This window comes from Chiloscyllium plagiosum, unplaced genomic scaffold (assembly GCF_037043375.1).
Source record: "Chiloscyllium plagiosum isolate Xiang-an unplaced genomic scaffold, Cpla_swu_hap1 HiC_scaffold_37, whole genome shotgun sequence".
Lineage (NCBI taxonomy): Eukaryota > Metazoa > Chordata > Chondrichthyes > Orectolobiformes > Hemiscylliidae > Chiloscyllium > Chiloscyllium plagiosum.
Genome location: NW_028270175.1, coordinates 30,462,751 through 30,488,224, shown reverse-complemented (window position 1 = coordinate 30,488,224; position 25,474 = coordinate 30,462,751). Strand labels below are relative to the sequence as shown.

At 42.1% G+C, this 25,474-nt stretch overlaps 1 protein-coding gene across 2 annotated transcripts; it reads left to right on the top strand.

Annotated features, from left to right (window-relative positions):
* The first annotated feature begins 636 nt into the window (after nucleotides 1-636).
* LOC122540232 (chymotrypsin-C-like) lies at nucleotides 637-23,509 on the top strand. Of its 2 annotated transcripts, none has more exons than XM_043675637.2 (8): nucleotides 637-673; nucleotides 5,838-5,926; nucleotides 11,756-11,853; nucleotides 13,955-14,089; nucleotides 18,285-18,421; nucleotides 19,707-19,852; nucleotides 21,126-21,278; nucleotides 23,389-23,509. In XM_043675637.2, exons 1-8 carry the CDS (start codon nucleotides 652-654, stop codon nucleotides 23,404-23,406), a joined length of 798 nt encoding a protein of 265 aa, XP_043531572.1. In that variant the 5' UTR covers nucleotides 637-651; the 3' UTR covers nucleotides 23,407-23,509. The 2 variants fall into 2 exon arrangements, with proteins under 2 accessions (XP_043531572.1, XP_087836689.1); XM_087980563.1 differs by lacking the exon at nucleotides 637-673 and adding an exon at nucleotides 4,665-4,727.
* Nucleotides 23,510-25,474: the final 1,965 nt, after the last annotated feature.

Sequence of the window (25,474 nt, the reverse complement as noted above, 5' to 3'; positions counted from 1 at the left end):
TTGCACGTAAACTTTAAATGTGCAATCCATTTATCTAATTTCAAATAAATTGTAAGTGTGGGTAGATTAACACTAAAGAGGTTTAAGAAACCTGTGCAAAGTTTTCAGTGCAATGATTCAGAAACAGTTAAGAGTTTACAACTGGTGTGAAGTCAGTGTGCTGTGGGATTAATCTCCTGAAAGTTTCTCAACCTTGGCCCAAATTCGCACCATAATTTTATCACACATTAGAACAAACTAGGAGCCACTTCATATCGAAGTTGTATAAACGGTGTCAGGACTGGTGGGTGGTTTGTGCATCAGGATGAATGACTCATGTATAACCCTTAATAGAGATGGGACTAATCTTCCATCAAATGAAGATATTTGAGCCTTGAACAGCCTGTGATTTTGGGTGCAGAAACTACATGGATGTGAACTTTCCCACTTCTGACAATAGGTCATGGATATGAAACGTTGGTGTCAATTTTATGATCAACTTTGGAATCATGACAATGGGACCATGCGGGGGACTCGAACCTACACTTGGCTGTTTTCCTTGGCATCAGATCACTGCCCAGTTAAGGATAGCAGCCGTGCTCTTGGCCCTATCAGAAGGCTAGCACCACTGGACCAAAGGTGCTGTTCAGAGACGTTGGGGGCTACTTCAAAATGGAGGTGTTCCCAGACGGAGGTGAGGACATTTTACAATTCTACATGGCTGAGGTCAGAAGGGCTAAATAATTGTAGCAGGCACTTGTGGGCTAAGGGTCCTGGCTTTCCTGCCTGTGACCCCTCCTTTTGGACATTGGGCCTCTGGTTCCAATGTCCTATGCTATTACGATAAACTCTTACAACTCCTTGAACTTGTCAGCCCCTTCATGTGGGGAATGGCACAGCAGCTCCACTCAATGAACCTTAATAAAGGGCTTAATTATGAAAACTCAACATTGTTATAACACAACGCTTAGCTATTTGACTAGTCCCTCATTTGCCTTGTTTATTGTCACCCGGTGACCAGTAAAATTCAAGCTGTTAATACCTGACTATATGGATGCTTTCTGGCTATAAGGTTTCCTCCCAACTGTGTGATGCCAGGTGTTGGAGATCTTTGCTTTCAGTCCTGACTTTGCCCACTGCTCAATTCTACCCGCATGTACTGTTTATCAGGGACACTAGCTATTGGCTGGGAAAACACAGCTTGGCATGAATGCTATGGCCAACTGACATACGCGTATTGTCAACTCAACTGAGACCAATTAAAGCAGAACAGAAATGAAGTTAACCCTCTATACTACACTAGCTATTTATGTCTTGCCTAGTAAAGATAGAATTAGGATTAGGGTTAGTGTTAGGCAATTTGCTAATATTGCAAATTAAACGTGAATATCCTTTGATAATGCAGGTTAGAACAATCCTGCTGGCTTTCACTTGTGTTGGTTCTTTTAAAAGAAAAGATAATTTCAATCCACCATATCACTTTATTAATGACATTTTAGTTCAATTGGCAGCATTTTTGTCAGAATCAGCATGGTTGGTTTGCCCTACTTAGGATTCATGTTGGCAAATGTGAGGTTATTCACTTTTGGAAGGAACAGTAGAAAAACACTTTTTTAAAATGATGTGTGACATTTAATAGTTTCTCAAGAATTGAAGGGGGTGGTATAAGGCTGGTTTTTAAATAATCCACCTAACTTGCACATATCTGGACATGATGGGCAATTTAGCATGGCCAATCCACCTAATGTGCACATCTTTGTAGTGTGGGAAGAAACCAGACCACCCAAAGGAAACCCACACAGACACAGGGAGATGTGCAACCTTCATACAGACAATCACCTGAGGGTGGGACTGCACCCAGATACCTGGTGCTGTGAGACAGCAGTGCTAACCACTGAGCCACCGTGTGATTTATGTCAAGCTTGGATTAAGCCTTAAGTGGGAACAACATTTGGATTCAATTAAGATGGATATGATTGTTTTGCTCATGATTTTAGAATGGAGATTTGAGTAAACCTCTGAACAGAAGCCCTAGAGAGAGCGCATTAACCAGGAGTAGGGAGGACAGAGTTATAACAGAAGGGCAGTCTCAACATATGGAGGTTATTGTATTTATGAAGGTTATTGTATTATATTTCTGGAGCTCATTATAAATGGAATAAAGTGGTTACATTTTAATATAATATAAGCAGTGCCAATGACTCTTCAAACAGTAAATACTCAAAATGGAGTCCTCCAACCTCTTTCTTTTGCTTGGACAGTCTGTCAGGGTCAAGGATGACTTGCTTTCACTCTGGGGGGATGTTGGGTAATGGCTTGCGATGGCTGATTAGCCCAAACTCAGAGTCGCAGGCTCTGCCAGAGGTGGGGAAGGTTGTGTTTGGGAAGGTAGGTGAGGGGGACTCTCTGGATTCTGTGCACTCGTTCTACTACCTTTACTCGGTCACCAATTGCTCCACTCAGTGACACTCGAAGTGGCTGGCGCCTCCATGGATGCTTCTTCAGTTTGTCCAATTAACCCCCACTTGAAGGTGGGATGTTGCATTCTTTAGGGAGGCATTCAGGATGTCCTTGCAGCATTCCCCCTGCCCTCCCAATGCAGAGCTCAGAGTAGAGCACTTGTCTATGGAGTCTTGCGTTGGGCATATGGACACTATGACCTGCCCATTGCAGCTGATTGTGTGTTACCAGGGCCTTGATATTGGGGATATTGCCCTGGGAGGGGACACTGGTACATTGGTACACCTGTCCTGCTGGTGGATTTCCGGACCTTGTGTAGGTGGTGTTGGTGATAACTCTCTAGGTCTGATGTACATGGTCCATGATCTATACAGGGGCCAAGTCTGCTCTGTAGACCATGAGCTTGGTGCTAGGCTTGAGGTCTTGGACTTCAAATACTCTGCTCCTCAGTTGTCTGAAGGTCGCACAGGAGCATAGATAGATAGATAGGTAGATAGATAGATGAATAGGTAGTTACCCTATAGGAGTTGGATTTCAACATCAATGTCTACTCATACCAAGCAGAGGCTCTGAGGTATGGGAAATGATCCACGTTAGTCATCAAACTTAACACGCTTCCACAAAATCTCAGTTCAAATCATTTATATGCATCCAGTTCCATCCAATCACCTGCATGAATTCACACAGTGTGTATGCAGCCTTTCCCAGAGTCAAGGGCATGGGAAGATTTGAAGGGAATATCTCTGTGTTTTCAGAATCTTGCCTTGAAGAATGGAATAACTTTGTCAGCTGTAGGTGGCAAACATTGGAACATGCAGCAAACACTTCAACATTCTCAACTGCCTTTATTATTAATTCTAAAAGTGTTAGACATAGCAATGAGGATACTTTTCATTCAGGAAGTCTAAAGATTATTTTTTAACCGGCTCCTTCAAAACTGAGCCTTATGAGGTTCTTGGTTCAGTCCATAGCTAATGCTTTGAAAAGACAATTTCAGCCAGTGATTGTTTATAGGGGAACTATGACTGACTTAGGACAAGGAAAGGGAAATCAGTCAGGACTCCTGCTGGTGAGATTGTCATTTATTTCAGTGCCCATTGCACAAAGTCAAACGACCTGTCAACTCTTCCTACCCACGTTTAAGAATTAATATCCGTGAAACCATTCTATTTGATCCAATTGGCTCCCAGTACCAAAGGTCTAAGACTGACCTGTGGTCTTGGGCCTCTCTTCAATATGACTGTCACTGGTTTGCAGATGTCCGTGTTAGACTGGCTGCAACGTCAGAACAGTCTTCGGATAAATCAATCGGGTGGAGTTTAGGGTAGAAGTAGGCGACAGGAGGTTAGGGGCACCTTCACTGGTTAACAATAGAGCTGGTACCTTCACTCCTCCCACCTCAATGTGAGGCTAGTTGCAGAAAATAAATTCATTTGGCTTCTGTTTCAGTCTCCAACCAACTGCTGCTTAGCTTATGGATCATAGGTTGGTGTGAAGTTAAGCCCTTACTATACTGTACTCAGTTTAATGTTGTGCTGGGGAATGTCTTGCCACACCAGACGCAAAATATAATTGCAAGCTGTTGTTCGTGTGACTCATGATATGTAAAGCCAACAGCAACATTTTACAATTGAGGTTGGGGGTTTCATTAAAGTTGAAAATGTGTTGCTGGAAAAGCGCAGCAGGTCAGGCAGCATCCAAGGAGCAGGAGAATCGATGTTTTGGGCATGAGCCCTTCTGCAGGAACACATTTTCTTCCAGCAACACATTTTCAGCTCTGATCTCCAGCATCTGCAGTCCTCACTTTCTCCTAGAAGGTTTCATTAAAGTTTCAAGAAAGAAAACTGACCCTAATGAATTTGTGATCCGTATACTGTAGACAAACCCACTGGTCAGGACTCTCGCACTGGCACTGAGCTTAAACCGAAAACACCTCTAGATGCACTGAGTGACCTCCCTCATCCATACTTTGATCTATTCAGCCTTGCTGTTATCTGATAAAGCAGGCCATGACCTGTCATCTCATTTCCTTCACTGTTAAAAGGCCACCATTGTAAATGAACACCAGTGAAAATCTGAGCACCTGTTCACACCTCAGAGACAAAGTGCTCGCCTCGTATGGGTGTTGGTGCCCTTTATTCTCAGCGCCAAGTTTGACACTTGATCAATAAGCGGCGAGATAAGAAGATCGAGCATGTCTCTATAAATATTGCCGCAGTAGGGACCAAACAGCAGAGGCAAAGAAATGATTTCACTTGTGATTGCAGCTCTGCTCCTGGCCGGTGGTGGTGAGTATCACTTGCCCTCACAGAACCAGCATGGGTTCTGTAGTCTTACTGCTTTCCTCTTTGCCCACTGCTGATGGTACTGAGGAACAGTCTCCTGGGCACTGCCAGCCAACTAGCATCCCACCCATGTGGCCAGTCGCCTTGTATAAACCCAGCCAGGGTGTGTCAGTGAGTTATTCAATAAGAAGAGGTATCACGCCTAAGTCTGATTCGCAGGTCAATTACAACCTGATTAGATGGGCTCTGTTGTGGTGCAGTGCAGTGTTCCTACCATTGGAGCTGGAGGCCTGGTTTCAAGTCCCACCTGCTCCAAAAGTGTGTAATAACATCACTGAACAAGTTGGTTAAAAAAAACCTGTTTGGAAGGGCCCACTTGTGGTGCAGAGGTAGTTTCCCAGCCTGGGACCGGGAGGCCTGGGATCAAGCTCCTGTGTTGTGTGATGACATCTCTGAACAGGTTGATTAGAAGAATAGGTTAAAGTTTTTTTAAAAAATGACCTCAGCAGAAGGGCCCTCTTGTGTGCAGTGGTAATGTCCCTGCCCTTCGACTGGGAGGCCTGTGTTCAAGTCCCACCTGCTCCAGACATTTGTCATAACATTGCTGATGATTAGGAAATATCAGATCTACTTGGATTTCAGACCAAGGAGGTAGTGGCTGGGAGTAGGCCTGGTGGAGAGTGTCAAAACTCCTGCTGATTTGAATTGTAATTTCTAGGCCCTGTGTGGAATGGGGTTGATTCAGCTGGTCAGTGGGATGGGAGTTCAATCCAAGACAGGGGGGGGATTTTGTTTCATTATTCACAAGGTGTGAGAATCACGGAATTCCAGCGATTATGACCCACTGTCCATGAGAAAGTGGTGGGATTGTGCCCTTTTGCCCTCTTGCGGTGTAGGAGTGTATGGGAATTCCAGCATTATCACCCAGCAACTATGAAGAAAGTGAGATATAGTCTCAAGAGAAGAAACAATTAGGGAATGAGGAGGTGGAGGGGATAAATTGAACAACTGTGGTTCTGTCTGATTCTCTGACTGTATCGGTCCACCAAAAGAGCAGTGTAATGGTTTGAAAATACCAAGTGAATTGAAGGTGAGTACTGTTTGTGCTTGCAGCCTATGGATGCGGTTCTCCCGCAGTTTCACCTGTAACCTCCAGGGTCGTGGGTGGTGTAGATGCTCGACCCCATGCCTGGCCATGGCAGGTAAGACAACCTTTACCATAATCCAGAATTCAAACAACTTCTTGAAGAGCTGTAGATGTCATATACATGGACTTCAGTAAGACATTTGGTAACGTTCCCATGGTAGGCTGATGGAGAAAGTGAAGTCACATGGGGTCCAGGGTATACTAGCTAGATGGATAGAGAACTGGCTGGGCAGCAGGACACAGAGACTAGTAGTGGAAGGGAGTTTCTCAAAATGGAGAACTGTGACCAGTGGTGTTCCACAGGGATCGTGCTGTGATATACATAAATGATCTGGAGAAAAATATGGGCAGTCTGATTAGCACGTTTGCAGATGACACTAAGATTGGTGGAATAGCAGATAGTGAAGGGGACTGTCAGAGAATGCAGCAGAATATAGATAGATTGGAGAGTTGGGCAGAGAAATGGCAGACGGAGTTCAATCCGGACAAATGCGAGGTGATGCGTTTTGGAAAATGCAATTCCAGAGCGAATTATACAGTAAATGGAAAAGTCCTGGGGAGAATTGATGTACAGAGAGTTCTGAGTGTTCAGGTCCATTGTTCCCTCACGGTAGCAACGAAGGTGAGTAGAGTGGTTAAGGCAGCATATGGCATGCTTTCCTTCATTGGACAGGGCATTGAGTACAAGAGTTGGTAGGTCATGTTACAATTGTATGGGACTTTGGTTCAGCCACATTTGGAATACTGCATACAGTTCTGGTCGCCACATTATCAGAAGAATGCGGATACTTTGGAGAGGGTGCAGTGGACGTTCACCAGGATGTTGCCTGGTATGGAAAGTGCTAGCTATGAGAAGAGTTTGAGTAGATTAGGGTTAGAAAGATGGAGGTTGAGGGGGGACCTGATTGAGGCCTCATGAGAGGTATGGATAGGGTGGACAGCAAGAAGCTTTTTCTCAGAGTGGGGACTCAACTACTAGAGGCCATGAGTTCAAGGTGAGAGGGGAAAAGTTTAGGGGAGATATGTGTGGAAAATTCTTTACGCAGAATGATTTGCCAGCAGAGTTGGGAACGATAGGGTCATTTAAGATGTATCTAGACAGATACATGAATGGGCAGGGAGCAGACGGATACAGATCCTTAGGAAATAGCTGACAGGTTTAGATAGAGGATCTGGACCAGCGCAGGTCTGGAGGGCCGAAGGGCCTTTTTCTGTGCTGTAAATTTTCTTGTCCTTTGTTTTTAACTCAGTTTCAGCAAGCCAGTTGGCTGACTTTTAGACACAACGATCCACATTTGTGGGATTTCAGGTTTTTCCACTCTGTAACCTGTCCCTTCGAACACGAACAAGAAGTTCCAGCTACCTTATTGTTCTACCACTGACGTTTCTTATTCAGCGTTGTTAATGTTTGTTGTTCATGCTTCTTTGAGGTTGGGAGTGACCTACCTGATTTGCAACTGAAGGTCAGAAGATTTGTCTCGTTTAGAAACAAAACACATTTACTTCTGTCATAGAGATTCTGCTTAATTGGAAGGATCCACATTCCTTGCAGAGCTGTCTTGATCATTTCTTAACTATTCTTACGGAAGGTTTCAGTTCAAGCAATAAAATGATGCCCACTTGGTGGCTATATAATGCAGTTATAATGAGATCTGGAGTTATCGAACTGCCCTGTTTGTATCCCAAATGCTAGTACATATGCTGTGAAGCAGCAGCAGCTATAATTTTGTTTATTCGTTCCTGGTACGTGGGTGTTGCAAGCTGGGCCAGTATTTGTTACACATTTCTAGCTGCCCTTGAGGAGATGGTGATGAGCTGCCTTCTTGAATCGCTGCAGTCCATTTCGTGTAGGGAGACCAAACAATGCTGTTTGGGTGAAAGCTCCAGGATTTTGACCCTGTGACATTGTAAGAACAAGTATTTTCTAGTCAGGATGGCAATGGGGTCAGAGGGGAACTTCTGGATAGAGGTTTTCCCATGTATCTGCTGACCTTTTCCTTAGTGATCATGGACAACGCTGTCGAAGGAGCCTTGGTGAATTTCTGCTGTGCATCTTGTAGATGGTATAGAATTGATATGCAATTGGTTTGTCCTACTTGGCTATTTTACCATTTTAAATGGGACAGTATGTGTCATGGGGACAGTAGATATGTAATGCTGGAACAGTCACAATTTTACAAGAGTAACCATCTCCACTTTTAAACAGCTATTTTACACTATTGTACAAAATTACATTCTCACATTGCAGATTCATGCAATCCTGGGCAGAATATTTCAAAGTAGCTGTTTCCACCAATTCTCCTTTCATTCTGCTAAGGTGAAAAATGGAAGAGGAGTTGGAATAGACCCTTCAGCCCTTCAAGCCTGCTTCCCTTTCAATACATGGCAGATTTCTACAACTCTCTGCTCTCCACCAGTTTGTACAGCCCCTCAATTTCTTGGGAAATTGGTCTTACCTCTACCTTACCTATCCTGAACGATGGAGCAGCCACAACTCTCTAGGATAGAAAATTCATAAATTCTACAAATACTTTGAGCGAATATGTTCCTGATCACCTTAGCCCTAAACAATTGTTCCCTTATCAGGGGACTGTGTCTTATAATCCAGTCAGGGGAAACAAACTCTCACTGTCTACCCTTTCAAGCCCCTTTGGTGCCTTGCATCTTGCTGTTTCCCCGCATTCTCCTAAATTTCAGTGAGCTTCGACCCAAACTCTCACTCTGGGACATTATAGACCCAAACTCTCACTCTGGGACATAATCCCACAGACTTTCCCCTTCACCCGACCTCAGTAGGCAACCCTCAGCTCTGTTTCGTTATTTTAAATCTTTTTTGTACCCTTCTTTCAATTCTTTAGACTAGAAGGCAAACAGAAAGCAGCTGCTAGCCTATTGTCGAAGAATTAAGAATGAAGGTTGCACACTTTTAAGAGTGAAAGGTAGGAGGTTTTGAGGGGATTTGAGGGAAACGTTCACCCAGAGAGTGTGGGAATGCACAACCTGGAGGGTAGTTAAGGCAGGAAACCTCACAACCTTTAAAAAATACTTAAATGAGCACTTGCAATGTTGTGACTTTGAAGGCGATGGACATAGCGCAGGAAAGTGGGACTAGCATAGGTAACAGTATATTTTCTGGTGGTACAAACTTAATGGACCAAGTGGTTTTTTTGGTACTGTACGATTCTATAATTTATATTCAGAAATGCTATCAAAGACAACCAAATGACTGTGTGGCATAATATGAGACTTTGTTTGACTGCAAACCTTTGACGACCCTTGGCGTGTTTTAGTTTGTTAAAACCTCCATGTACGTACAAATTGTTGCAGGTAGTACTTTGAAATAAATGCAGACATTCTATACTTGAGAAACACTGCCATCTCCTGGTCGCTACATGCCAATGCTTGTATCAGAAGAACAGTGCTCCAAAATCATGAGCAGTGCTTCGATAGCTAGTGCTTCCAATTAAACCTGTTGGACGATAACCTGGTGTTGTGTGACTTTTAAACTTAGTGCTCCAAAGGGTTACTCATCCTCTTAGAAGGATAAGATTCCCTTTTGTGAGGGTTATTTGTTCTCAGGATGGGAGTGATGCTGCTCAGGGCAATTGGTTGCCCAACCACAAATGCCCTGAAAAGGTGGTGGAGGACTACACTATCACAAAATCTTGTCCGACCTGATCACGTTGGCAGGGTGTGATGAGTGGAGTTTATGCTGGGGCCTCAGCTCTTTACAATTTACTGTATATCAAAAACTTAGATGTGGGGAGCAAAGGCACGGTAGCTAAATTAATAGCTGGCAAAAGGACAGGTAGAAAAATATGTTAGTGAAGACATAATGAAGATACAGAAATAGGTTGAGTGAATGGGAGTGGGTAAAAATCTGGCAGATGGCACGTAATGTTGGAACGTGCGAAATTATTCAATTGTCAAGAAGAATAGAAAAAAAAACACTGCATTACTGAAATGGAAAGAAACCGCAGAACTCTTGAGGTAGACAGGAATCTAAGCGCCCTTGTCACAAAAAAGAAAGTAGCATCCAGATCCACCAAGTAATTAGGAAGGCTATATGCTATTCTTCATGACAAGAGAAATTGGACATTAATATCAGAATGCTATGCATCAGTCATTGGTGAAACCATATTCTGTGTGCAGTTTTGGTCTCCTTATTTAGCGAAGGATGTAAATGCATTGGAGGCAATTCAGAGGAGGTTTTCTCGATTGGTACCTAGAATTAGTGCATTGTTTTATGACAAATGGTTGGACAGATTGGGCTAGTTTCTAATGGCAATTAGAAGCGTGAGGGGTGACTTGATTGAAATATGTAATGCTATGAAGCACTGGCAAGGTAGGCATGGAAGAGATATTTCCTCTTGTGAGTTAAAAATTAAAAGCCAACCCTTTTAAGATAGAGATTGGAAGATTTTCTTTTCTTTCAGACTTGTGCAACTTTGGAACTTTGTTTCAGAGAACAGTGGAGGCAGGGTCACTGAATTGTTATAAGACAGAAGTAGGTTATTGCTCAGCGAAGAAATCTAAAGTTATTGTGGATAAGTGAGAACATGGAATTCAAAACATACACACACACACACATCAGTCCTGATCTTACAGAATGGCAGAGAAGGCTCTGGGACCACAGCTTTTCCACCCCTAATTCATATGGGTGTAAGCATACATGGATGAGGATATTGAGCCCAATGTTTACAAATTGAGTGACCTGCCTTGCGCTAAATGGTACCAAACCTCTTGAGTGTTTGTGTCTGCAGCTGTCCATCACAGTCCTGACTCGAGCTTTGTAGAAGGAGGGTAGCGCGTGAGTATTTCAGAAATGCTCCACTTGTTGCATAGCTCCTGCTTGTGTTGATCCTGACCCAGTTAAGCTGCTGGTCGTCAGAGACTTCATAATGTCGGTAATGGTATTGGTGAAGGAGACTGAGAAGATATCTCATCCATTTCTAGCACATCTCCTTGGTTCAATTTCTCTAAGGCAGTGCACAGCAATTGTCTGCAAATTCATTAATGAGTTCATTAACTTTTAACAGCATCCTAATGCATTCATTTTTCTCCATAAAGATGGTCATTAAAAACATTGAGAAATGTACATGGTAGGGTACAGTTTTATTCTGAAACAAAATGAGGAGGATGTTCCATTGATGAAAGTGATGGTACACTCCCCACTTTCTTGAACTGGTGCAGCTCCAACATCCAGGACACAGCAGCCCACTTGATTGGCACCACATCCACAAGCATCCACCACTGTCACTCAGTAGCAACGAAGTGTACTACCTACAAGATGCACTGCAGAAATTCACCAAAGATCCTTAGACAGCTCTTTCCAAACTCACGACCACTTCCATCTAGAAGAATAAGAGTGGCGGATCCATGAAAAAAGTCACCCCTGCGAGGTCACTTCCAAGCCACTCACTATCCTGACTTGGAAATATATTGCTGTTTCTTCACTGTCGCTGGATCAAAATCCTGGAACTCCCTCCCTAAGGGTCAATGTACAGCATGTGGTCTGCAGCGGTTCAAGAAGACAGCTCACCACCACCTTCTCTAGGGATGGGTAATAAATACTAGCCAACCAACAACACCCATGAGTGACTATTAAAATATTATCAATATTTCCAACTACTTCAGTAGTGGTGAACACTAGCAGTAATCTGAATTCATCTGAACCTAGAAACTCATGTTGAAGATTGGATGAGAGGGCAAGCTATCATTTTTTTGTGGCCTTGAAAACTCCCAGGATTCATGAGTAACTGGATGACTCAACATTCAAGTCACAAATTTATTTTGTAAGATTGCAGGTGGTGAGGGGTGGGGTGGATATTTTATTTCAAACCCTGCAACTTGATTCTGTTACTTTTATTTCAAATTCATCAAGGTCTCGCTCCAGTACTTAAAAAATGATGATTGGGCTCATACTTGTGGAGGGTCCCTCATCGCGAGCAACTGGGTAATGACTGCTGCCCACTGTATTAGGTGAGTGGCTACTATAACTTGACACCTACCTCACTTCTCATCTAGCAGCTGATCCCCCTTGCAGCTCGAAGTTGCATCTTTACTTGCTATGATGCTTCTTCCACACTGCTGTTGTTGAGCACTCTTCCAACCTTCCTTTTGTTCTTCCTCCTATGACATAATTCAAACATCCTACATACATTATCTAGAAAGTCACCTTTTATCTCTGTCATTGTACTTAATGAGTCACAGAAATGTACAGCATGGAAACAGACTCTTTGGTCCAATTCGTCCATGCCAACCAAATATTCTAAATAAATCTAGTCCCATGTACCAGCATTTGGCCCATATCCCTCTAACCCCTTCCTTTTCATATACCTATCCAGATGCCTTTTAAATATTGTAAATGTACCAGCCTCCACCACTTCCTCCGGCAGCTCATTCCATACACACACCATTCTCTACATAAAAAAGTTGCTCCTTAGGTCCCTTTTAAATCTTTCTCCTTTTACCCTAAACCTCTGCCATCTTGCTTTGGACTCCCCTTCCCCAGGGAAAAAAAATCATGCCCTTCATGATTTTATAAACCTCTATACAGTCACCTCTCAACTTCTGATGCACCAGGGAAAATAGCCCCAGCCTATTCAGCCTCTCCTCGTATAGCTCAAAAATCTTTTCTATAGCAGGGAGACCCGGACTATTTAGTAAAAGTCTATGGTCTTGTGGGTAATATATTAGCACAGATAGAGGATTGGCTAACTGATAGAAGACAGAGAGTTTGGATAAAGGGAACATTTTCAGGATGGCAACCTGTAATTAGTGGAATACTAAAGAGATCAGTGCTGAGGCCACAATCATTTACAATACACATTAATAACTTGGATGAGGGAAATAAATGTGCAAGAGCAAAGTTACCAGATGACAGGAAAAATAGATGGGAGGCAAGTAGTTAGGATAATACAAGGAGAAATAGGGAGAGAGGAGCTGAACACATGGCTACAGGGATGGTGCAGGAGGGAGGGTTCTGGATGGAGGGAGTGTTAGGATGATATGAAGAGGAATTCACTGGTTGGGTGGGTTGGGCCTCAACTCTTTGGAGTTTAGAAGAATGAGAGGAGACCTTATTGAAAGATGTAGGATTTTTAGAGACTTGACAGGATAGATGAAGAGAGGTTGTTTCCCTTGTGGGAGTCTTGGACCAGAGAACATAAAATTAGAATAAGGGTCACCCAGTTAACTCACTCAGAGGTGAGAGATTTTTAAAAAAATCTATCAGAGGGTAGTGAATCTGTGCAATTTGTTTTGAAGAGGACTGTCGAGATCATTAACTGTATTCAAGGCTGAGATAAGCATTTAAAAAAAAAAAATCAATTGGAGAATTACAGATTATGGGGAAAAGGCAGGCAAGTGGATCAAACACGATCTGATTGAATAGTAGGGTAGACATAATGGGCTGAATGGCCTACTCATTTCCTATGTCTTATTGCTCTCAGATGATGGTATGAGGAAGAGGAGGTAATATTCTTATGGATCAGGAGGACAGAGAAGGAGGCAATAATAACCATCTAAAAGGGGCCTGGACAGGGCTATGGGGAGCGAACAACAGTCAGGGAGTTGGGCAATTTGTTATCTTAAAGATCCAGCTAAATGGTATTTTTCTCTGCTATGTAATTCCATCTTCTACACTAACTCATTCTCTCCCTCAAAATCAGGTTATAGTGCAACAGGTTTATTTGGAAGTACAAACTTTGAGCGCTTTCAGTCCTTCTGACTAGCTACCTGACGAAGAAGCAATGTTATGAGATCTTGCACTTCCAAATAAACCTGTTGGACTATAACATGGTGCTGTGTGGTTGTAAACTTCATTCACCCCAGTCCACCGGCACCTCCACATCTTTCTCTCCCACAACTTCAAAACTCTACAGTTTCCCCTTCAATCTAAAAACCTTTAAATCATAAACAGAATGGCAGACAACTCTACTGCATGCCTGATCTGGTCTTCTCTCCTACAATTTTGATATTGGTGGGTCCTCCATTACAGGCCAATGGCTGTATCCAATGTCTCTAATGACTGGGGAAATGCCGGTTCAAAAGATTGAAATTTCCGATTTTTCTCTTTCAGCAAGAGCAGGACCTATCGGGTGGTACTTGGCAAGCATAATCTCAAGGCTTCAGAACTTGGATCAATGGCAGTTGAAATTGCTCCAGAGAACATATTTGTCCATGAGAAATGGAATCCAATTCTTGTTGCTCTTGGGTATGTACCAATTTACTGTACTTTGCGAACCAAAACTATGAAACCCCAACTTCAGGGGAGTCACAGTGAACATTATATTCTAGTTCCACACCATTCTTCCAAATCTCTAGGACCACCTCATAATCTAATAGATTCTTCACAGCAGTATTAATTGATTGTACGAGATCAGTTACAATTTAGAACTTATACTGAGGCTCATTCAAACCAATTTAAAAGGGTCTGTCTCATAGTCTCAAGAGTGTCAAGGCCTTGGGTCCACCAATCCTGGGCTGGGTTTTATTAAAAATTAGATAGCATCGATTCACCAAAGGTTGCATGTGAATCTGGTTATGATTTGATTAAATATTGCTTAAATCATTTAAACGTGCCATAGATAGTTGTACTTTCAACAATTCTATACGTGAGCTAGGTAGGACCACTCCTATCCAATTGAAAACCATTCAGTCCATTCTCTAGCAGTGGGGTTAATTTATCACTGGGCCCTAGTGGTCCTTTCAATTGGATCCAACCATGTGGACCACAGCCCTAGCTTGTGGGATGGTCTTAGCCAGGTAAGCAATCACAAAGCTGCATTTGGTTAAACTTTGGTGGTATCGGATCACAGTTTAACCTTTGTAATGCCAACCTAGATTTAAATGCTTCGAATTAAAGCAAGTATAGGAAGAGGGTGCGTATTTCATTGCATGCAGCCAATAACCCCTAGAGGGTGTGTACACAGGGGCCAGTTGCTTAAGTTGCAGACTCTTGAAGATAATGATGGATTTCTGTGTTAAGACAGCTTGCTGCCTGTGTTTAATGGGACAGAGTTGACTTTCAAGGTGCTGGGAGTTCAACCTCAGTTGAAACAAATCCTTTTTTCCTAAGGGCTCATATCTTGAGGAGGTGTGTTGTGCATTTGCTTCATTTACTGCAGCCTGGTTGTAGTGTTTGATCAAATTATGCTAAAATTATTCATGATTGATGAGATTCTATTCAGTCCACTCTACATAAACTGGGAGAAGCACATTGTCACAGAGACAAGAGCCCACTGCTCACAAGATCATTTGTAAGCATTATAGTGGTTTAGTTTTGTTAATTTTATTTACCACGACTGGTGAGTACAGTACTGGGTTATGTCAGGGTATAGTCCTTGTTGTGGTTCTGTTCGCCGAGCTGGGAATTTGTGTTGCAGACGTTTCATCCCTGTCTAGGTGACATCCTCAGCGCTTGGGAGCCTCCTGTGAAGCGCTTCTGTGATCTTTCCTCCGCCACTTGTAGTGGTTTGAATCTGCCGCTTCCGGTTGTCAGTTCCAGCTGTCCACTGCAGTGGTCAGTATATTGGGTCCAAGTCGATGCGCTTATTGATTGAATCTGTGGACGAGTGCCATGCCTCTAGGAATTCCCTGGCTGTTCTCTGTTTGGCTTGTCCTATAATAGTAGTGTTGTCCCAGTCAACAATGAACAAACAGTCTTACCGCAAATTCAACCCAAACTCTGGGTCAGATATGTAAATGACACCTTTGTAATCATTAAAAACTCAGGAATAGAGAACACACACCGGATCATCAATGCCGCACTCACAGGAATCCGATTCACGAGAGAGGAAGAAAAGGACAGCCAACTCCCATTCCTAGACGTGATGGTACAGAGAACACCGAACAGAGAATTCACCACAAAGGTATACAGGAAAGCCACACATACAGACCAACTCCTAAACTACGAAAGCAACCACCCCAACACACACAAAAGAAGTTGCATCAAGACACTGTTCAAAAGGGCCACAACACACTGCAGTACACCAGAACTGCAAGAGGAAGAAGAACACCTATACAATGTATTCGCCAAAAATGGATATCTGCGCAATTTCATCAACAGATGCCTAAGGGAAAGACAACGGAACGAGGACATGCTGCAACCCAAAGGACTAGCCACACTACCATACATCAAGAGCATTTCCGAACTGACAGCTAGACTACTGCAACCACTAGGACTCATAACAGCACACAAACCAACAGCCACTCTCAGACAACAACTCACCAGGACGAAGGACCCAATACCCAGCATGAGCAAAACCAATGTAGTGTACAAAGTCCCATGCAAGGACTGCACAAAACACTACATAGGACAAACAGGAAGGCAGCTAACGATCCGCATCCATGAACACCAACTAGCCACGAAACAACACGACCAGCTATCCTTAGTAGCCACACATGCAGATGACAAGCAACATGAATTCGACTGGGACAGCACTACTATTATAGGACAAGCCAAACAGAGAACAGCCAGGGGATTCCTAGAGGCATGGCACTCATCCACAGATTCAATCAATAAGCACATCGACCTGGACTCAATATACTGACCACTGCAACGGACAGCTGGAACTGACAACCGGAAGCGGCAGATTCAAACCACTACAAATGCCGGAAGAAAGATCACAGAAGCGCTTCACAGGAGGCTCCCAAGCACTGAGGATGTCACCTAGACAGGGGACGAAATGTCTGCAACACAAATTCCCAGCTTGGCGAACAGAACCACAATGAGCACCCGGGCTACAAATCTTCTCACAACCTTTGAGGGTATAGTCCTGCAAGGGACAATAGCAATATGGCATCCAGACCAAGAGCACACAAAAACAGAAATTACTGGAAAAAGTGAGAATATCTAGCACCATCTGTGGAGATAAATGTTTTGGGTCCAGAGACTCTTCTTTACAACTGATGGTAGTAAGAAAAATGTTTTTTTATGCAGAAAACAGGGCGAAGGAGGGAGCCCAAAGAAAGAAGAACAGTTGAATAAAAGGAGTAGGCAATGGTCAGGCTAGGAGAAGGAATAGCAACTAATGGGGACTATTAGTGCCTAAAAATTAGTAGTGTGAGATAGCGGACCATGTAATAACAAGGCCTGGTGTGTCAGGGTTAGGATAATGACATGACAGAAGGTATTTCAAGCCCTAAAATTGTTGAACTCTTATATATAGAGTTCAGAAGACTGTAGGGTTCCCAAATAGAAAAGGAGGTTAATCCAGCTTGCACCGAATGTAGACTGGGTGACTGCTTCAAGAACACTCTTTGCTCTGCCTGCAAAGAGCCTGAGCTTCCAGTTGCCTCTGATTTCAACTCACCACCATGTTCCCTCGCCAACATCCGTCTCAGGCATGCTGCAGTGTTCCAGCTCAGGGCAAGCTGAAAGAACAGCGCATCAATTTCTACGTGGGAACTCTACAGCCTTCTGGAGTCGATATGGAGTTCCAACAACTTCAGGGCTAGGGGCAACTTCTTCCACTACTTTACACCAGCCTCCCAAACACCCCCCACCCCGGTTATCACATGGTCTATTACTACATACAGTCCATTGTTACATACTAATAGTCCCCATTAGCATCTATTCATTCTCCCAGGCTGACCATTACCACTCCTTTGTCTGTTCAACTATTCCCTCTCTCTTGGGCTCTATCTCCACTTATCAATCATTTACTTCTTACCCCCTTTCCCCATCTTCTGCATTAAACAAAACTGTTTTCCTAGCCACCAACAGCGCTGACGAAGGGTCACTGGACCCAAACCATTTAATTCTAATTACTCTCTACAGATGCTGCCAGACCTGCTGAGCTTTTCCAGTAATTTCTGTTTTTGTTTCTGATTTCCAGCATCGACAGTTCTTCTGGTTTTTCAAACTAAGAGGACTTTCATCATTAAACAAAAAAGCAAAAAGAACTGAGGATGCTAGAAATCAGAAATTGTTGGAAAAAAATCCAACACGTCTGACTGCATCTGTGGAGAAAAAGCAGTCTTGCCAGCAATTTCAGAGCATCTTTAACATTCATCATTTAGGAGTTTAAGCAATGTTTCTATATATTATCATTTTATTGTGGGAATTCCCACATGCTGTCACCCAGACACAAGCAGCATGTATCATTACCAAGAACTTCAGTTTAGTTTACAAACTGTAAGGGCAATTGGAATATCATCTTTTAGGTAACTTTGTTTCATGCAGTAATTCCAGTGCTACACAATACATTCCCTATATTAAACTGAGTAAACTTTTCACCGTATGCTATTCCAGGAAACCAAAGTCCTTGAAAGTCTCTGGTTAGACCAATCTTTTGCAAAAAGTGTATTGGAAGCTTCCACACAAGTAATACTCTTACAAGTGGCATCTTTGTATCCTATTGCTAAACCCTGTATTGATCTGCAACTTTTATTTCTTACCTCAACAGGTATGACATTGCACTCATGAAGATTTCCAGTCCTGTGGCTCTGAGCAACACAATAGAGCTGGGATGCATTCCTGCCTCTAATACAATACTCCCCAACAACTATTCCTGCTACGTAACAGGATGGGGGCGTCTCTACAGTGAGTAGCATTCAAAATGTTTTCTTTGTACATTTTGACATCTGATTTCTCCAGAATAGTCTTTAAAAATCCAGCATACATTTCTAGATCATTTATCTCTTTTCCAGATCTTAGAAGGGGGTGATAGCCTTTTCTCAATATGTGCCTGTTATATATCCTGGCTCTACATAGCCTAAAAATCAATGATTATCTCAATGACTACAAGGAGATTGTCAAACTTGTGAATACAATCTAGTGCATTAGATTGTAATGACAAGAAATCGCTGCTCAACTTGACAGAAGATTTAAGTTCAGCTCTGGTTAGATCACAGCTGGGAGTAGTGTATGCAATTCTGGTCACTGCTCTACAGGAAGGACGAAACTGCACTAGATGGGTGCAGAGGAGATTCATCAAAAAGTAAATTGGGTTGGAACATTTTTGCAATAAAGTGAGGCAAGACTTTTTTTTAAGCAAATAAGGCTGGGGGGGTGGGGGGTGGCAGAATATTGATAGAGGTGTATTTGATTATGAGGGAGATGGACATGACAGATGGAAAACAGTTGTTCTCCTTTGAAGGGTCAATAACAAGTGGACATAATTTTAAAGTAAAGGGCAGGAGGTTCATCAGAAACGTTTTCTCCCTCACCCAGAGGGTGGTGGAAATCTGGAATGTATTTCCTTGGAAGACAATAGACATGGGTAACTTCAACCTTAAAAAGGTATGCAGATGACCACTTAGAATCTCATGTCATTCAAGGCTATGGGCCAAATGCTGGAAATTGGAACTAGTATAGGAGGTTGGTATATTTGGTTAGATTAGGTTTCCAGTGTGGAAACAGGCCCTTTGGCCCAACAAGTCCACACTGACCCTCTGAAGAGCAAAACACCCAGACCCATTCCCTGACCTTTACCCCTTCACCTAACACTACGGGCAATTTAGCATGGCCAATTCACCTAACCTGCACATTTTTGAACTGTGGGAGGAAACCGGAGCACCCAGAGGAAACCCACGCAGACATGGGGAGAATGTGCAAACTCCACACCGACAGTTCCTGAGGCAGGAATTGAACCCGGGTCTCTAGCGGTGAGGTAGCAGTACTAACCACTGTGCTGCCCATTTGATGGGCCAAAGGGCGTTTTCTACACTGTATGAGGTCTATCAGCCTATGTTTAAACACTTCCAGAATGAATAACAGCAACTTGAGTAAGGTACTGGATAATCTTCGGGGAACAAGGGGAGACGAATGAAATTTTCTTTTACCAAGACAGCCAACTTCAACCACCTCAATTTGATTTTCGTTACAGCAAATGGCCCTATCGCTGACAATCTTCAGCAGGCCCTTATGCCAGTTGTAGATCATGCAACTTGCTCCAAACTAGACTGGTGGGGATTTGCTGTGAGAAAGACAATGGTCTGTGCTGGTGGAGATGGCATTGTTGCTGGATGTAATGTGAGTAATTTGGGAAATAATTTACAACCACACAAATGAAAATTTTAAAACGACAACTCTTAACTTTAAACAAACTCAGACAGAACACAATTCAAGATAGAAACAAACGTGAAAAACCAAAAAAAAAGAAAGCAAGCAGCTTGGGTTTCAAAACAGGACTGTAGAAGAGGAAGGCCCACTGAAGTAATTAGTATGATAGGTCTACAACCCAGAGAAACAAGAGCTAGAGTAGAGAACTTTAAAATGTGTTAGTCTCAATGATTAGAAACAAAAATACACTATCAATGTTTATTCCATTGAAACTGTGAACACATTGAGGGAGGAATCAAAATAGCCTTTCTTAAATTGTGATGTCTGTTACAGAAACACAATACTACAGCATTGGGTGAGGCCATTCAATCCATGTAAGATTCTGTAAATCCCTTTAAGAAATAGAATCAGTCTGAACATTGGGACACAGACAGACTTTGGCCTCACACCTTCAATGCATTATCTGAGCTTACATGGCACCTTTTGTTAAAGTTTATTTGAAAATGTTATTCACATAAGAAAGAACGGAAACCAACATGGTCATTCTAAAAGAGGAGAGATTTAAACTACCCAAGGTCTTTTTCAACATATCATTTCAATTGCATCACATTGTAAACGTTTGCTATAAATTCTGTGTCTTATGATCTTACGCTCCACAACCACCTGAAGGAGCAGCGGTCCGAAAGCTAGTGCTTCCAAATAAACCTGTTGGACTCTAACCTGGTGTTGTTATTTTTAAACTTTGCCCACCCCAGTCCAATACCAGCACCTCCAAATCATTCAATCCATTGTACCTGTGCTGGAAATAGCAGCCTCAATGTTTAGCACTACATCTTTATTATCCCTCCCCTACTCTTTATCCACCCCTGCCTCAGCAGAATACACTGGTCAATTGTTGGATGGCTGTAGATAGTTTGACATTATATGTGAGGAAGTATTGTTTTATTTTAATGGTATTTCCCTACTCAAACATTACAAAGTTAAAATTTCACTCAAGTTACTCTGGGATATGGTTTGTAACAACACCAAATTTGAATTTCATTCAAAACTTCTGAAGAAGATGTCATAGCAGATTTTGAAAGGTTGACTCTCTCCAGACAGGCCGCCATACCCAAGTTTCCTGAGAATTCTACGTTCTTTTTTTGATCCTTGCAGAATTAAATTTCTCACAGCATTCCAGTAGCCAACAGACACGTGACTTCAGGTGTGACTTTTCATGAAGAAAGTTTGTCTTTCTGCACAGGGGGATTCTGGTGGACCTCTGAACTGCCAAGCTACTGATGGAACCTGGGAAATCCATGGCATTGCCAGCTTTGTATCCAGTTTGGGTTGCAATGCCAAGAAGAAGCCCACTGTCTTCACTCGTGTTTCTGCCTACAATGACTGGATCGCTCAGGTACGTTAGAGATAAGGATTAGGCATATGTTCTCGATGCAGACATGTTACAATTAACATTGTTGTATTTGTCAGATTTAATATCTAATATAAACACAAGGGCATTTAGGCTTTCTGCTGATACTTTTTCTCCCACTATTCAATACTGAGTGTGGTAAGGAGTGATCTGGTAAGGGCTTCAGGTTATTAATAGGGAAAGACAGGGTAGATAAAAAGTAACTACTTTCACTGGTTGAAGATTCAAGTAGTCCAAGTAAGGCCAGGCCATTCAGGAGAGATGTTAGAAAGCACTTCTACATTCAAAGAAGTGGACGCTTGGAACTATCTTCCTCAAATATTAAGTCAATGCAAATTTAATTGTTAAATTTAAATCTGAGATAGACATTTTTTATTAAACAAAAAGGTATCAAGGGATAATAAACCCAAGGCACGTATATGGAGTTAGGTCCCAGGTCAGCCATTATCTTAACGAATGTGGAGCAAGCTCGATGGGCTGAATGGCCTACTCCTGTTCCTACCTTCCCATGCTAAATTAGCAGAGAGCAAGGTAACTGCTTTGGGAGGAAGGCAGCCACTAGTGTTAGGAAGCACATGTATTGTATAATCAATATTAACAGCTGAAGTGTAAATAATTAAATTTCACAGTTGATGCAAAATTAGGATAATGCGAGCAGTAAGGGCGACATATCAGGATGGAGACAGGTTACATGTATGGACCAAAAAAAAGCTTGGTAAACAGAACATAATGTGGAAAAATAAAATACAATGTACTAACCGGAAGAAGAGTGAATATTATTTAAATAGAGAGAAAGACTGCAGAATGCTGAAGCATAAATCTTGGTTTTCAGCAAGTAATAGGGAAAGCAAGTGGGATATTGGCTCTTATCTCAAAAGGAAATGGAGGAAAACAAAAGCTTTAATAATAATACAAGGCAGTAAATACCTGAAATACTGTAAATAAATTGTCCCCTTTTTAAAAAGGGGAGATATACTGACAATGGAGACAAAATAGAGAAGGCTATCTCAGCTGATACCCTGTATAGAAGGATTTTCTTATAACAGATTGCATGATTGAGCCTGTACTCATTGGAATTTAGAAGAATGAGAAGATATTTTTATTGAAAATGTATAAAATTCTTAATGGGCTCATAATGGTAAAAGCTGAGAGCACTTTGCTGCAAGGATCTAGAACCAGGGGGCATTATCTCAGTATAAGGAAGTTTTCCATAGAATTGTAGAATCCCTACAGTGTGGAGACAGGCCAGTTAGCCCAACAAGTTTCTACTCAAAGCAGTGAATGTGAGGAATTCTCCCCGTGTCTGCATGGGTTGCCTCCAGTTTTCTCCGACAGTCGGTTAGGTGGATCGGCTATGCCAAATTGTCCAGTGTTCAGGGATAGTATGGATGTGAGCATGATGCTCTTTGGATTATCGATGGGCCAAATGGCCTGCTTCCACACTTTATTCTATTATTTCATTGATGGAACAACTTGAGGGGCTGGATGACCTAACTCTTCTCATAGGCTTGAGTTAACTATTCGCCTATCTGATGCTTCAAATTATAAATCAATTTTTTAATAAGTCAGATTTAGTGTCATTTATTTTATCTTCTGGTGTAAAGCACTTTTATTGGAGAATATTATCACAAAAACAGTAACCACTTGTACCTTTCCCAAGTCCCAAATGGCCTGGACAATGAACAACAATAGTCTGTTCAACCACAAAGCAAATTAAGACCAAGCCATATACTACTTTCATCCATCGACGACCCAAATTACTTTCAACTGGCATCACTTAATCAGGATCAGAAATCTTGGGATTATCCAACCTCCACCCCCCACAAACCTTCCATTCCTTGAAATAATGCACTTTTAAGCAGTTTCTGATAATTAGCAGTAACTAAACGGTAAAAGTTTGCAAGCATTTGCTTTCCAAATTGTTTTACTGACAAGATGAATATCCAAACTCTCAATCCACCTCAGTGACACAGTCAGCATTAAGCCTGGGTCACAGTATCTGTGGCCATCCCACACTCCTAAGCATATTGCTCAGTGAAATAACTGGATCTTGCTATAATCTGCCCAAAACTTACAACTGTGTTTTATTCCTCAGATAATGGCGAACAATTGAAGAGAGTCACAAAGAGGCACATTTTACTACAAGTCATACAGCATGGAAACAGACCCTTCAGTCCAACTCATCTATGCCAAGTCAATAAAAACATTTTGCGTTATTGGCTTGGTTTCTTTTTTGTTCATCTTTCATTCATTGAATATTTTATGCACAAATGGGAGCTGGGCTTATATCATGTATGTCAATTAGTCTAAAAGAAAACCATAGGCTGCTATTCTTACAATCCTAAGGCTGTGCAAACCACAAAAGCACTGCCCCATACCTTTAAACAGCGTGTAGTTCAGCAGGCTAATCCATTCATGGCAACTGCCTAGCTTTCAAAGGGTCGAAAGTAATTTTCAGCTAAACCAAAGCTTTATTCTTTAAGCTGTAAAATTGTGCAATCATGCAACCAGTTTAAAAGCAAAAATACTTTTAGTTTTAAGAATATTAATTCACAAAAAAAAACCAATGTTATCAGACCTACTTGTCGGTCACTCGACTCTTCCCTTAAAAACGATTAAAGGAAGATGCTCAATTAGATAACAAATCAATAGAGTGACTGCGGATTTAGAACTGATGGCTCATACATCATCAATAGCTCAGTTATATTGAATTGGATTGGCTTCATTCAATCCCAATCACTGTTGGGTTATCCAATTAAGCAGCTGTACTCTTAGTAACTGAATGCTTCAGCTCAGGAGAGAAAAGTCAGAGGTGTCTAAGCAGTAACCTTGGTAGAAGTCTGTGGATGATAATGCTGGGAAAAAGCCTCAGTAGGTCTGGAGACAGAAATAAGAGTTAATATTTTAATCTAAACAGGAGTCCTTTGCAAAACAAAAATAGGTCATACTTGACTCCAAATACTAACAGTTTCTTCTCCACATATGCCGTCAGGCCTACTGAGTTTTTCCAGCAATTTTGTTTTTACAGATTGTCAGCATGGTATTTCGCTTTTGTGAAAAATAGGTTGCTCCTTAGTTTCCCCCTCACAGAGGGGAGGGGGGGAAATCAGTCACTTGCAAAAATCAATAACCGTTAGCTTTTTACCACTGAGCAACAAAGCTGCAGCCAGTTTAGAAATCTTAACTGAACCATTAATCTTTCTCCAGATGTTACCATGGATTATTTCCAGCATTTTGTTTTAACTACACGTTAAAACTACCACTGTTGGTGTCCAACCGAGTGCATTGTGCCTTCAATGTTTGGGCCTGGCTCTCATTACCTACCTTATTTCCTGGCGAACATCTCCAATCTCTATCTACATGGTCACCCATATTTTACTATTCTTTCCTACAACATACCGTACCCAGTTCCCTACTCCCTAAATTGATCAACTGTTGCTTTTATAACATTTGCCATTTCTTCATTTACTACTACGATGTTTGAATAAGGCCCTGTTCTTCTTTAGGCCTGTTATATCTTCACCATTTGCTTTACAGCAGTGACTCAACCTTTTCCTAGCAAATATCTCCACAAACGTTTTGCCACAAACGTTTTGCCACAAACCAATCTTTCAAAACTCTTTCCCAACAACTGTCCACAACACAGCATTACTTGCCTTGTAAACACCCGTTCATTCATTTCATCCCTGCTGCCCCCACCCCCCCCGAAAAAAAAACTTCACATTCTTGTGCCCAAAAATCTTATGGCTCCCTGCCTCTCCCAAAATTAAGCCACGCTTATTAGACATCCTATGATACCCATCCCATCTTAAATTGTCACAAAATTTTATCTCTGGGGACATTCCTTACCCTTTCACGTTTGCCCCTTTGTCCCATTCCCCACAAAGCTTGCCCATGATTTGTTTGTTGCAAATCACTTGCTCATCCCACCTTTGCAATTTCTCATCACTGGGCGCTTCAACCTTTATCTTGCCCTCAACTCGTGACTTCTCTGCTCCCTAGTACCTTGACTTTCCTCATCTGAAGTTAACATACATATGTTAATTACATCATATAGAGCTGTGTTCCCCTAAACTTTCCTGCTGTGACTCCATCCTGAGGTTTGAAAACAGTCATGACATCTTGAAGAATCGAGTGAGTGGATTAGGGTGGGGAAAGAAATTAATCATCAATGCAAACAG